The sequence below is a fragment of the Ictidomys tridecemlineatus genome, chromosome 2, assembly GCF_052094955.1.
Source record: "Ictidomys tridecemlineatus isolate mIctTri1 chromosome 2, mIctTri1.hap1, whole genome shotgun sequence".
NCBI classification, from domain to species: domain Eukaryota; kingdom Metazoa; phylum Chordata; class Mammalia; order Rodentia; family Sciuridae; genus Ictidomys; species Ictidomys tridecemlineatus.
The window spans coordinates 151,673,202-151,686,385 of NC_135478.1; the positions used below are offsets into that span (position 1 = coordinate 151,673,202).

At 32.3% G+C, this 13,184-nt stretch overlaps 1 protein-coding gene across 3 annotated transcripts in view; it reads left to right on the forward strand.

The window, feature by feature from the left end:
• Positions 1–13,184, forward strand: part of Hycc1 (hyccin PI4KA lipid kinase complex subunit 1) — a 73,465-nt gene that overhangs the window by 51,022 nt on the left and 9,259 nt on the right. For all 3 annotated transcript variants that reach the window (XM_021722232.3, XM_040291754.2, XM_013355989.4), the window contains 2 exons: positions 2,205–2,292; positions 3,024–3,183. In XM_021722232.3, the coding sequence (XP_021577907.1) occupies positions 2,205–2,292; positions 3,024–3,183 (248 nt within the window). The remainder of the gene's footprint in view (positions 1–2,204; positions 2,293–3,023; positions 3,184–13,184) is intronic.

The following is a 13,184-nucleotide window of genomic DNA, read 5'->3' on the forward strand; positions in this document are numbered from 1 at the left end:
GCAACTAGTTTTTGCAAAGTTTTACTGAAACAGTCTTTCTCATTTGTTTACGTATCACCATGGCTGCTTTATTGCTGCACTGGCAGAGTTGATGAGTAGTTGTGAGAAGGACTATATGGCCCATAAGCCTGAAATATTTGTTTGGTCCTTTAAAAAGTTTTTTGTTCCCAGTGTTACATCATTCATATTGTCCCAGAGTTCTCTGATGCTCTGATTCATTTTGAGTAATTTCTGTTGATCTATCTTCACATTAGCTTATTCTTTTATCAATTTGTAGACTTGACATAACCTACTGTGAGGACACTGAAGGTGTTCTTCATCTCTGTTTCTGTTTTATTTCTAGTTTTTTCACTCAACTCTTAATAGTTCCCATCTCTGCTGAAATCTCCATCTGTTTGTGCATGTTGTTAATTTTCCTGACAACTTCAATATCTAGATCATCTCTGAATTTGGGTCTACTAATGGATTTATTTATTGACCGGATTATTTTTAATCTTGCTTTTTGAATGCCTTGTAATTTTTGATTGTTTATGATGTTGTTCAGAGATAGGACAGTGGAGACTGAGGTAAATATTTATGCCTGAAATGGGCATGGTTCTTTTCTTTTAGGCTGCTGGTGGAGTTATTATGGGCAGGAGTGTGTGTGTGTGTGTGTGTAGCAGGGAGTTGGGTTTTGCTGTTGCTATGGTTACCACCAGGGTACTACTTACTTCCCTTTCCTCTAGTTCTACCTGGTATTAGGGTGGGAGCTGGGTTGCTGGAGGGTTTTCTTCCATATTCCTGCTCCACTGTCAGCTTTCCTGAGTACCTGTACCTCACAGAGGGTCTCTCTCTGTGTTCTTCCCCTCCTCCAGCAGTAGAGTGTTGCTGATTGTTTTTAGGTGTGCAGCAGCCTGCAGGTTTTGGTATGGGGGTGTGGTAGCAAACAGTGTCTTCTATTGTCCTGGTCCAGCCTCAGCTCTAAGCAGGCTTATTGCCCCTGAATTCTCAGTGACTCTGCTCCTCTCTAGGTAAATGACCCCTAGTGATCTCACATAGAATGAGGTTTTAAACTTTCTTTTGATTTCCTCAGAACCACAGTCTTTACCTATGCCCTAGAATGAAAAGGTTTGCTGCTCTTTCCCCTAAAGCTTTGAAAAATTTTTTTCCACATGAGAAAAGGGTCTGGCTAGATCTTCGAGCCTTTCCCATATGAGTGGCCACTCAGGTCCTTCATCCCTGTACTACTCCAGGGCAGCTTTCACTGGTCTCCTGCCCTGTTTCCAGTATTTCTTGTGAGCTTCTACATGAGCTCCTATGAGAAGTGTGTGGAGAAGAGCCTGAGAGGATAAAGGATTACCTTGTATGTGCTCCCCAGACATTCTACTCTCCCACTAGCCAGTGACTCATCCATTTGGCACTTTGGCTCTAAGGAATTTATTAAGAGGTTTAAATGAATTCGATGCAAAATGCACTTATATTAGGGCCCACATCTTAGGGTTCTGGCTGTTTGGTTGTCTAGGACCTTAGCTCTTTGATGGATTCATGAAAAGTAATGATTTTAAAGACTACCTGGATCTATCTTGTTTTTTAGGATGCAACTAATTCTCTTTCCAGTTGTTTAGATATCATTCATGACTCTCTGTTTTGTTGACAGATGACCAAGTCATTATATCTCTGTTTATCTCTATTATTTAGCTGATGGTTAGGAAGGGTTTGGTACACCTTTGAAAATTATCCTTATGTATTACATACCCCAACATACACACACTTTTCCCCCTCATATTTCATACATCATGTGCACTAAGAAATAAGTACCCAGAACACTGAGTAGTGGTTGGTTCTCATTAAAAGCCACAGGAGATACATAAAGTGTTCTGAACATTATTCTAAGGTATATAATTTATTATGTTCTGGTTTGCTTTAAAAATATAAAATGCTTTGAAACTGCCTTAGCTTTTTTGATTTTGTTCTATAAATAGTCATGTTCTTTAGAGATGAAATGTACATCTATAAAATTTTCTTTGTTATTAATAAGATTTCAGATACAATTGAAAGAAACTCAAAAGATTTGAAAATTCATTTTTAAGGAGAATAGAACGTTAAGCAATGTGCTAATGTGATCTGTTATTTTCCTCAGTAAATAGTTCTTCATTACATTTTGTTCAATAATATAAAATTAACTAAAAATAATAACACTTTATTTAATTTGCTTAATTTTGTAGATATAATGGAGAATGGGATCTAGCTCAAAAAGCATTGGATGATATTACATACAGAGCCCAGCTAGAATTATATCCAGAGCCATTGCTGGTAGGTGCCTCGCTTATTTATATATATTTTAAAATTTATGCTTTTTCAGTTTAGAATTATAAATTAAGAAGAAGTCATTCATAGTGCATTGATATGTCATTACTACTCAGTGATTCTGTTCTTGTTATATATAGGAAGTTTTACACTTAAAGGGGTATGTTTACAATTTTAAAATTTCGTTACATGAACTTCTTAGATATGTGAGTCTTTTTAACTTATGAGAATTTTTCCTTAGCATTTATGTTTAGGAACTTAACATAATGTTTTCCTTAAGGTACATTTGTTAATTAATGTAGATATTAGGAAGCTTGATTTAATGTTTTGAAATCATCTCGTATGTATTGTTTTGTTTTGTTTTGTTTTGTTTTTTAAAAAGAGAGTGAGAGAGGAGAGAGAGAGGAGAGAGAGAGAGGGAGAGAGAATTTTTAATATTTATTTTTTAGTTCTCGGCGGACACAACATCTTTGTTGGTATGTGGTGCTGAGGATCGAACCCAGGTCGCATGCATGCCAGGCGAGCGCGCTACCGCTTGAGCCACATCCCCAGCCCCACATACGTATTGTTTTTAACTGTAAATTTCCTTTTGAGCCTCTTACTCCTTATTCTAGAGGATTTATGTATTGTCTTATGGAATATTTTAGAGTTTTTTTAAAAAGTCCTATCCTGTTTTATCTCAGGGCAAAATAATACGTCTGTTAATGTCAATCTCAAACTGTATTATTCCTTCCTAGGTTGCTAATGCAATAAAGGCTTCATTGCCTCATGGTGCCATGAAATCTAGTAAGGAAGGTACACGGTGTATTCAAGTTGAAATCACACCAACTTCCTCTAGAATATCAAGAAATGCAGTAACCAGCATGTCAATAAGAGGTCATAGGTGGAAAAGACATGGTAAGAAATACATAACTCTTCCAATTAGAGCATCCATGGCTCTTTACATTCTGCTCTGCACGTATGGTGCTGGAACTTATAACTTTAGTAAATAGTATCCTGGAAGAAGGGACTACTGAGTCACTTTAATTCCTAATTTATCATCCAGCGGCAATAGACAAGGAAAATGGAGTCCCTATGGTACACATATGAATGAAAATTTATTTAAAAGTTGTACTAGTTTTTAAGTTGAATTTCAATAGATTAGGAAAGTTAGAAAAATGCATTTTCAATTATTCATGCAATTTGGTTTTCTATTCTTACTTTCAGATATTCTCTTAATAAATGCTTCTTGTTTTTCAATGAACCCTTAGCAGGTAAATTTGCGTATAAAAGCAGAACAACTAACAAGGACTTTAAACATCTTGTCTGGACTTCCTGGTAAAGATGTATTGATGCAACCCTAGGCATTTCCAATTTTTTATATTAATTTTCTTTCAAGATTGTTTGTGTTAATCTTTCTTCTTGTCTGCTTAATTTTATTATTTTAAAGTTTTACTGGAAGTTAATTTTATTCATGGTCTTAATACTTTCCCATTTTCCTCCTTTGTCTTTTATTTTTTTCCTTATTTAATTGCTTATTCTTTTTATAACTTTCCTCCTACCTAGAATTCATTGTAGTGGCAAGAATCAGTGCATGAAGAGGATTATTATTACCTTCCTCAGAAGGTGACCTTTGGATGAGAGGCAGGCAGCTACTTTTTTGCCCCAAGCAAAATGTGTATTGGGGATAAAACAAATTCCTGTCTCTGTTTTTCTACTATAAACTGAGGTGAAAATTGTAGCTCTTTTGGTATACTGTATTGAGTTCAGCTGCTCTATGGTCTCTATAGAGAAAAGGGAAAGTGAGAAGGAAGAGGTTATATATGGTGGAGTAGAAAGTGATGAGAATATTTGCCATTTTCTCCCTTAAACACTCTGGGGGATTGTGTGCAAAAAAAATGAGGATGAAATGATCTCATTTAACTAGTGATTATGTTTGCTCATTTTCTGTTTTTAAGTCAGTGTGACAATTTCTTAAAGTCCAATAGGAAGGCATAAAAAAGGTGGCGATGTTTGTAATTATCAAATTATGGTACTATTTAAAACAACAAAATCTAAACATACTTCAGTTTTTTCAATAAAAATTATGCTGTTGAATGAAACTATATTATAGGTAGAAAGTAATTTAGTTAGATATGGGAGTCCTCCAATGGTCAAATTTTCTGTGATGGCATTAATGTATGAAAATAGGCACAGAAGCAACCAACTAGACCCTATAGGACACTATGGCCATACTTGGACCCAAAATACTGCTACAGAAAATGCAAGAATGAATTTTAATTTCTCTTTTACTTTCCCTTCTTGCTGTTTAGGTTGTCATTTGGGGAATTAGGGGGGAAAATGTAGGTCCTATAGTTAAAAATGTGAAAAGTATCGAAGCTCTCTTGTGCATGTATGTGTGAGAGTGTGTGCATGTCTAAGTGTGTGTTTAACAGAAGGAGGTATTACACTGGATAAAATGGAAGCTGTTTTCCAGAAATATTTTGTAAGGAAAAAATTACCAAAACAAGAGAAAAGACTATTTAAATATATTGTCTATTAAGTTTTTACATATCCTCTAGGTTCAATTTTGGCTGCCAGTTGAGGGGTTGTGCACTGTTTCAAGGCTGCAGCCTCACTAAAGTAGCCTTTCCCCCCTATACTATTCAGACTTCTTGAGCAACTACTGCTTATGATAGCAAAAAAGGTCATAGAAGAGAGTCAACTATGAAAAGCAGGTCATGTGCATGAGCAGATACAGAATACAGTTGAGCCTTGTTTGCCACCTTCTGTAGTGTGAATTCTCTTCATCTGGTGGACTATATGGTATTCCTAGTCAAAGGTCCTTCTGTCTCTACAGATAGGTTGCATTCTCCTTTTATAAGGTTGTCTTAGCTTTCCTGCTGTGTTTCTATTACAAAATACCTGAAGCTGAGAACTTAAAAAGAAAGGAAATTTTTTTCAGCTCACAGATTTAGAGATTAAAAGTCCAAACAAAATCAGGCAGCATCATCTGTTTGGTGCACCCTCATCTGGCAAGGCCCCCCTTGGCTGGTTCACAACGTGGTCAATGAAAGAGAAGTAGCTGCACACAGAAGAGGCTAACCATTGTGGGTGGTCTTACTTTATAGCAACCCACTTTATCAGGGTCCTATATCAATTAATTCCAAGGGTAGCATCCTCAGTAACCCAGATACCTGCCACTAGGTCTTACCTCTGAATGGTTCTGCCTTTCTCATAGTATCACACTGGAACTAAGCTTACAGCACATGGACCTTTGGGAAACACACTTAAGCCATGACACTTTCCTAAAGCAGTATTTCTCATGAAGTTACCATGTTTTGCTGATTTAAAGGCTTTTTAAAAAATTTTCAATCCTCATGGTCTTTCTTCCTCTAGGGTATATTATTATTCTGAGCTCTCTGGCCAGCATGGAATTCCTGTGGAGAAGATAAATATCTTTTATATATCTCTTAAATATATAGATAGTTCTCAGATTATAAATCTTTAAATTTAGTTTTATTTATACATAAAATTATATTTGTAAGTAAATTATATATATATAATAACAAAATGTAATTAGTACATTTCTTTAAACAGTGTTAAAAGACTTCCAGATTCCAGGATAACCCACAAGGGCCTTTTTATACCACAATATTTCTGAAGAATATAGTACTATAAAATGTAAATTCAATTTGTGACCGTTTGAAAACATATTTAGGATTCTTTTATTTATGGAGCCATAAATATGTTTCCCATTCCACCCATATCTCTCTGCTTACCCCTCTTTCCTTTGTATCTGGGTAGAAGAGGGAAAAAGTGAGGCTCTGCCACTGAAGCAGCTAAGCAGGACTTTATTTACTTGTTTCCTTTCCATTTCCTTTTATCATTATACACAATTAAATTAGTGAACAAATGTGTTTGCATATCTGAGACATCAGAAATTATTATTCAGCAACAAATACGTTAATTGTAACAATAAGCCACATTTATTCTTTTCTATTTTTAGTAACAGAAAACAAATTTTAATTATCTTTACAGCCAAAAATTACACTCTGGTGTTTTAAAAGTTATTTTTAATTACTATATCTTAAAAGATTTTTTAAACTATTCTAGAATGTATTTCAGGATTCTCTGAAGCTCCACGCATCCATCCACTGTTTATGTTTTAGTGCAAAGTATCCTAATGAAAGGTAAAAAATTACTTTAGTCTTAACATTTTCACACATTTCAGACTATACATCCCTTGCTGCAGTTTTATTGTTGTTGTTAAATAATAACCCAAAGTTTCAGAATTGTATTCTGACCCATTCTATTATTTGCTTGACCCTGTATTTTATTTTATCATTAATAGACTTCATTTTTTTTTTTTTTTAAGAGCAGTTGTAGGTTCACAGCAAAACTGAGTAGGAAGTACAGAGCATCCTCATCTCTACTCTGGCCCTCAACACATGTAGTCTTCTCCACTACCAACATCCCACACTAGAGTGCATTCATAAGGTCCTATAATTCAAATTTTGATCAGACAGTACATCCTTATTTTAATGGAATTTTTTAAAGATTGGTTTCAATAGAGGTATTATTTTGGAGAATTATTTGACATTTAATAGCATGTTTACCTGATTATCACCACTTTTCACTTTGATTATTTTAACATTGTACTGACATGGCTTAACTTAAAATTTTGTGTTTCAAAATTTTTAAACCTTGTATTTAATTCTTTGAAAAATTATATTGATTTTTATGAATCCATGTCAATGCATATGTTTGGAAACTGTTATTGCTTTTGACTTTTAAAGAATATAACTTCATAAATAATAGCTTTATTTGCATAGTGGTAGTTTTCATTCAGTCTAGATGGTAGATAATTCAAGGCAAAGGTTTATTTTTCAAACCTAGATTTTTCAAGCTACCTACAAATTGTGGGCTATCTAGAAGTCATTATTGGAAAGGAAAATACAATTCCAGGAAGATAAAAATAGAGTAAACTTCAAAAAGTATTAAATAAAGGAAGAGAAAAATGAATAGATGATGATCACAATAACAAGAATCAAAATGAAAATTCCATTAAGAAAAATAAGCTAAAATTTAGTGAAGTAATATGTTAATTTTTTGTAATTTTTTAAAAAGTTAATCAAAAAGGGCAATTTTGCTTAAATATTTCCTTTAAAAATAAACACAATAGCTAAAATGGAAACAAAGGATTTCTTTATAACTAAGCTTTATTTTTATAGTTTTTCTTAAATATTGTTTCTAAAGCTATCTTCATCGTCTACCCCTGTAACTGTAAGAGCCCCTTTTCTTGAACCTGAGTGGGTCTCTAGCATTGATTCTAGTGTACAATATATTTCTATTTATTTCCATTGCTGCCCCTCTTCCAGAGCAAATTTTCTTGCTATTTTTTGTTTGCTTCCCGAGTCCCCCCACCATATGACTCATTATTCTACTTTTTTAAAAAATTATCTATACTTGTTGTTCTTCCAACATAAGCATTTTTTCTTTCTTTTAAAATAATTATTGAAATATCACTCATTCATTCTATAAAAGTCCCCTGGTTTATTTATGGTTGCAAATAGTGAGTGCTTATAATTTTTGCCAACTAATATTTTTAAAAAGGCTTAACCAGTAAAATCCCCATCTTTTTTACTATCTACCATTCTTTCCACTTGTGTATTTGTGAGATGATTCGACAAGTAAGTGGAAAGTATTTAGTATACTTTAAAGCACCACATAAAGGCAATTGTTAATTAAGAACTATAATGAGTTTTATTACCTACACAGTAATTGTATCTGTGATTTTTGTTAAATACTTTGCTGTTCAAATAGTTCTGTGATAGATTAGCCCTTTAATAAATTGGATACTTTGAGATAAACTTGTATAGTTTAAGAGTACTATAAAGCACAGAAGTATACATATGTTATGAAATCGTAAAAATCATCTTAATGATTTTGTAGTCCTGAAATATAGAATTATATTATTTAACACTTAAGTCACTATTGCAGTCAGAATTTAAAAAATGTTATTTTAATACCTATTATCTTCACCTAATCTCAAGTTAATGTCAAAATAGAATTAGATTGAACTTGTGTTTCTCATTTATGTATAGTTACACTTTTGCAAACAGGTAGGTTGCAATAATAAAAATAATACTTACAAACTAGATACTTTGAATTTTGTCCTATATTTGGTCCTCAGATATGTTAAGTAGTTTATTTTAATAACATTGTATTTAAATTATTTTGACTTGAAAAATCTAAGAGTGTAAAATTTTAAGTAGTGAAAAAGAATTGAGGGCTGGGGTTGTGGCTCAGTTGGCAGAGTGCTCGCCTAGCACATGTGAGGCACTGGGTTTGATCCTAGGAACCACATATAAATAAAATAAAGGCATTGTGTCCATCTACTAGAAAACGTATTTAATATAAATTGAAAATAAGATCGATCCCTCACCCCTCTTTCTTTGGTACTGGGGATTGAAAACAGGGGCACTTACCCATTGAGCCACATCTCTACCCTGTTTTTATTTTCAGACAGGGTCTTCTAACTTGCTCAGGCTCTCCCTAAATTGCTGAGGCTAGCCTTGAACTTGTGATTCTCCTGTGCCACTGGGATTAAGGTGTGTGCCACCATACCTGGCAAGAACTCTTATCTCTTTTAAATCTTCTAATTATTGATATAAAATAAATATCCTGAGAATTTTAGAATATATAATCATATGAAATGTTTAAATGAAAACCCAAACTAAATACAGTTTACATATATTGAATCCAAACAAAGTGCAGTTTCATCTTGTTACAACAATTTTATTACATTTTTGGTTTGTTTAACTGTTTCTATTTAATGAATGCCATAGCATTTAAATAAAGTTAAATTATTGTAACTAAGTTAGAGATTTGTGATTATAAAAGAAAGAAATTTGTGTTATTATTTTCTCAGTGGTTTAGTACTAATTTGTTACATGAGGGGGAAATAAGCAATAATAAAAAGTATAATTCATGTTTGAAAATAATTTATTTAAATTTGGTTAGTGATATAGAAAATGTTAATGAATTTTTAATATAATAACATTTTTGAGGCATGAAACTAATTTATAACTATTAAACAAGTGTGAAAAATTATAAACATATTTCATTAAAATATTTTTAAATAAATGTTTATAAATATTCAAAATATTAAGATCATCTTTCTAGATACTGCAGAAAACAGACTGTCATAAATCCTCAGATGGAATATTTATTTTGTGAATCATGACTTTATGAGAAAAGTCTTAAACTGAGGAGAAATAAAATTCCTTAGAGTTAACAAAAGCATTGGAAAACAAAGAAATGGTAATGATTTTAAAATTTTTTAAATTATTTTAAATTAGTCTTAAAATTAAAAGTAGCAAAACCTACTTTTGCTCCAAAGTGCAAACTTTTAGGAAGTGGCTATTGGAATCACTTCTTTAGCTTCAATTAGAAGTTTATAATATACATGCTTTATTTTAGAAATTATTTATACTTAAGGAAAATTAAAAAATAAAACAATTTATGGCAGTTTTATAAAGACAGTTTTTTGAGAAGCTCTTTTTCTTCATTCTCAGATGCTATTTGAGGAACAAATTTTCCTTTCCCAATATAGATGATAAAACATTTGGGCCAAAAATTTCCTTCTGACTGAACCGGCATTTTTGATAGAAAACTTTATATTCATGGAGAGCAAAGAAAAATATTAGGAAATGTTAGATGATTCAACAAAAAAGGACATAGTAGCTAAAGAGCTAAAATGTTATGTTGGTACATTTGACACATGTGAACATTAGGCTTAAGAGAGAAAAGACTGTAGAGAATTCTGTCTTATCCGGTTTTTTAAGAGAACAAAAAATCTTACTCTATTTCCAGATATAATAAAGTTAAAAAAAATCTGCATAGCAGCAAGACAGCTCAGAATTATTGGTCTTATGAGTCAAAAGCACTGGTTTGTAAATTACTGTGTTCTATGTTTTTACTAAGGAGGCCTTATATAATTCTTGCTATAGTTAAGGAAATTATTGTTTATTAATGAATATTGTGCCCCTTCACTTTTTTATGAGCATTTGCATACCAAGGAAGAAATTAGACTTTATAGATAGCTTTGTAATAGGTATTGCTTATCTGTTGTTGATCTCTCAAGTCACAAGGATCTTTAATAATCATAAAGCATTCACCTGGGCCAGCAGTGTTTGTATGCTGCAAATCTCAAAGTGTGTGTGTGTGTGTGTGTGTGTGTGTGTTTTAACTTGAGGCTTAATAAAGATGACAAAAGAAGTAATTGAGGGTGTTTGAATTCACTTCAATAAGGAGAATTCTATCATTTTCTATGTGCACAACAAAAGTGAAATATTTGACTGTTTTTTACTTGAGAAAACTGGAATAGCTCCAATGAGTCTAAATAAATTATTCTGGTCCAGACTTTCTCTGTGTGCCCTAGGCTGATCTTTTCTTACCTAAAGAGCAGGATTTCTGTATCCAAGTCCTTGTTTCCATCCTTGCTCAGAGGGCAGCCCTTTATCTTCTTGATACTAATTCTTTCTGTGGCAGTTTACATTTTCTCTAATCTGCTTTGCAAATTACTGGCTGAGGTTGAACATTGCTACAATGTATCTCTTCTAACTTTGGGTATATTTTATGCTCAATATTTTGTGTTACACAGTGTTATTTCTATTCATAAAAAGTGCAAATCGTTTATATTTGTGCCTGTCAATGATTGCCCATTTCACTCAGAATGAAATCCAGCCTTTATATTATGACATTTATGACCTACTACTCTGACCTTGTTTAAGACTACTTCACCCTGGTCCACTAGACTCTTTTCTTCTATCCCTTTAACATACTAAATCATTTCTCTCTTAAGTGCTTGATCTAGTTATTTGGGATATTTGAGCTAAAATTTGGATTATGAAATTGTGTCAAATTGCACTTTCCTGCAGATCATTATGTAGCCAGCATTACATCATTCAAATCTCAGCTTCAATATCCCTTTGACAGAGAGTTTTTCCCAGACAGCTCATCTAAAGTCTTTCTTCCTCACCATCCTGGTTACTTTCTTCATTGTACTTTCTGTCTCAATTCTCTTGTTTACTTAGTTCTTATATTGCAGCAAGGGCAAAGTCTTTGTCTGTCTTATTGGCTATTGTATCCACAGTACCTAAAACAATATCTGACACAATCTAGATGTTCAATAAATTGTAGTTGAATGCATGGCTGTGTGAATGCATGATAAAAAAATTTTATGACAGGGTAAAAGTAACTTGTTCCTTCTTATTGAAATATAGTATAATAAAATGATAGTAAACTGGGTAAGGAGTTATTCATTTATTCCAGTGCTTAGAGTTTTTTTTCCATATGTGTATGAATTTTTCATAATTGCACCCTATTTAAATATTTTTAGTATTTTTCTTTTGTTCAGTTAATATTGTCAAGCATTTCCTCAAGTTTTCTTAGTGAATTTAGTTATTTTCACGACTAAATAATATCACATTGAGTTGATATTCTGTCAATTACTTATCCATGTCCCTAATATATTAAATAATTTGTTTCTATTTTTTACATCTACAAATAACACTGCAAGGAACAGTGTTATAGATTTAAATGTAGATATTTTTCTTCCATTGGATGGAATAAATTGTAATTATAAAATGACCGGGTTGAAGAGTATGAATTTGTTCAGGCATCTTATGCCATTTAAAATGTCTATGTAAAAAGTTGTAAAGGTATGCGTATGACTTTCTTTTGGAGTTTATTCTGAAATACTTTTCATAATTATGTCAAAAGTTGTATTACACAAACATTATAAGTATAATAAAAGCTTTGGCTTATTTTATTATTTTCATAAGTAAGTTTGTAAGTGACTCATATGGTAGTCAGTCTCTTTAGACTCACAAAGATGTGTAAATTCTATAAATATGCAAAGTGTTTCTTTATTAATATTGTCATCTTTAATAAAACAGGGTAGCCATACAATAAATTATAATAGCAAAAATTGGGGTTGTTTCACAAGTGACATATGGAATAGATACTTGAGATTATAAAATTCAATACTTAAGAGAAATCATAAATTTTATGAACAATTTTAATGATATTTGCAATTTTTGTTTCTGTTTGTTTGCAATGCCAGTAATTAAGTCCCAGGTCTTGTGCATGGTAGGCAAAAACTCTACATTATGTTACATCCCCTTTTTAAACTTTAATTTTGATATTTATTTATTTATTTCAGTACTGGAGATTGAGCCCAGGGGTGTTGTAACACTAACGCTACATCTCCAGTCATTTTTACCTTATTTTTGAGACACAGTCTCCCTAAGTTGCTTAGGCTGACCTCAAACTTGAGATCTTCTGCCTCAGCCTCCAAATCACTGGGATTACAGGTGTGTGCCACTCTGCCCATCTGCTGTACTTTTTTTTTTTTTTTCAAAGTGAAGAAGAAATCATTTAGGGAGAAATTTTTTAGTGCTTTTGAGAACCAATTTAGAAATGTCTATTAAAAGTATTCTTTTCCAAATTCAGAGAGAATTTACACTCATAGAATTTACATAAATAAAAGTTCTCTAAGAAATTTCTCTTTAGATCTTTTTTGAACTTTTCAAATTATTGGAAATCAAATCTAAGTATTAACATGTTATAGATATGAATTAACCCTGACTCCTTTTGTATAGATTTTTTTAAGTTCTGGGAAAACCAAATTCTTTTTTTAAGTTCTGGGAAAACCAAATTCTATTTTTTAATATTTATCTTCTCCTAAAACGTCATTTATATATTTTTTTAAATGATTAATTACTCTTATTAGTTATGTATGTTATGTTTTGGAAAGCATTAAAAGCAACTGTACACTTTTTAAAAGATCTTTTTGATGTTACTATGCATTTTACTAGAATTTATATTTAGAAATAGCTGCTTCACTTTTCCAAAACAAAGAGCCTTTGCTG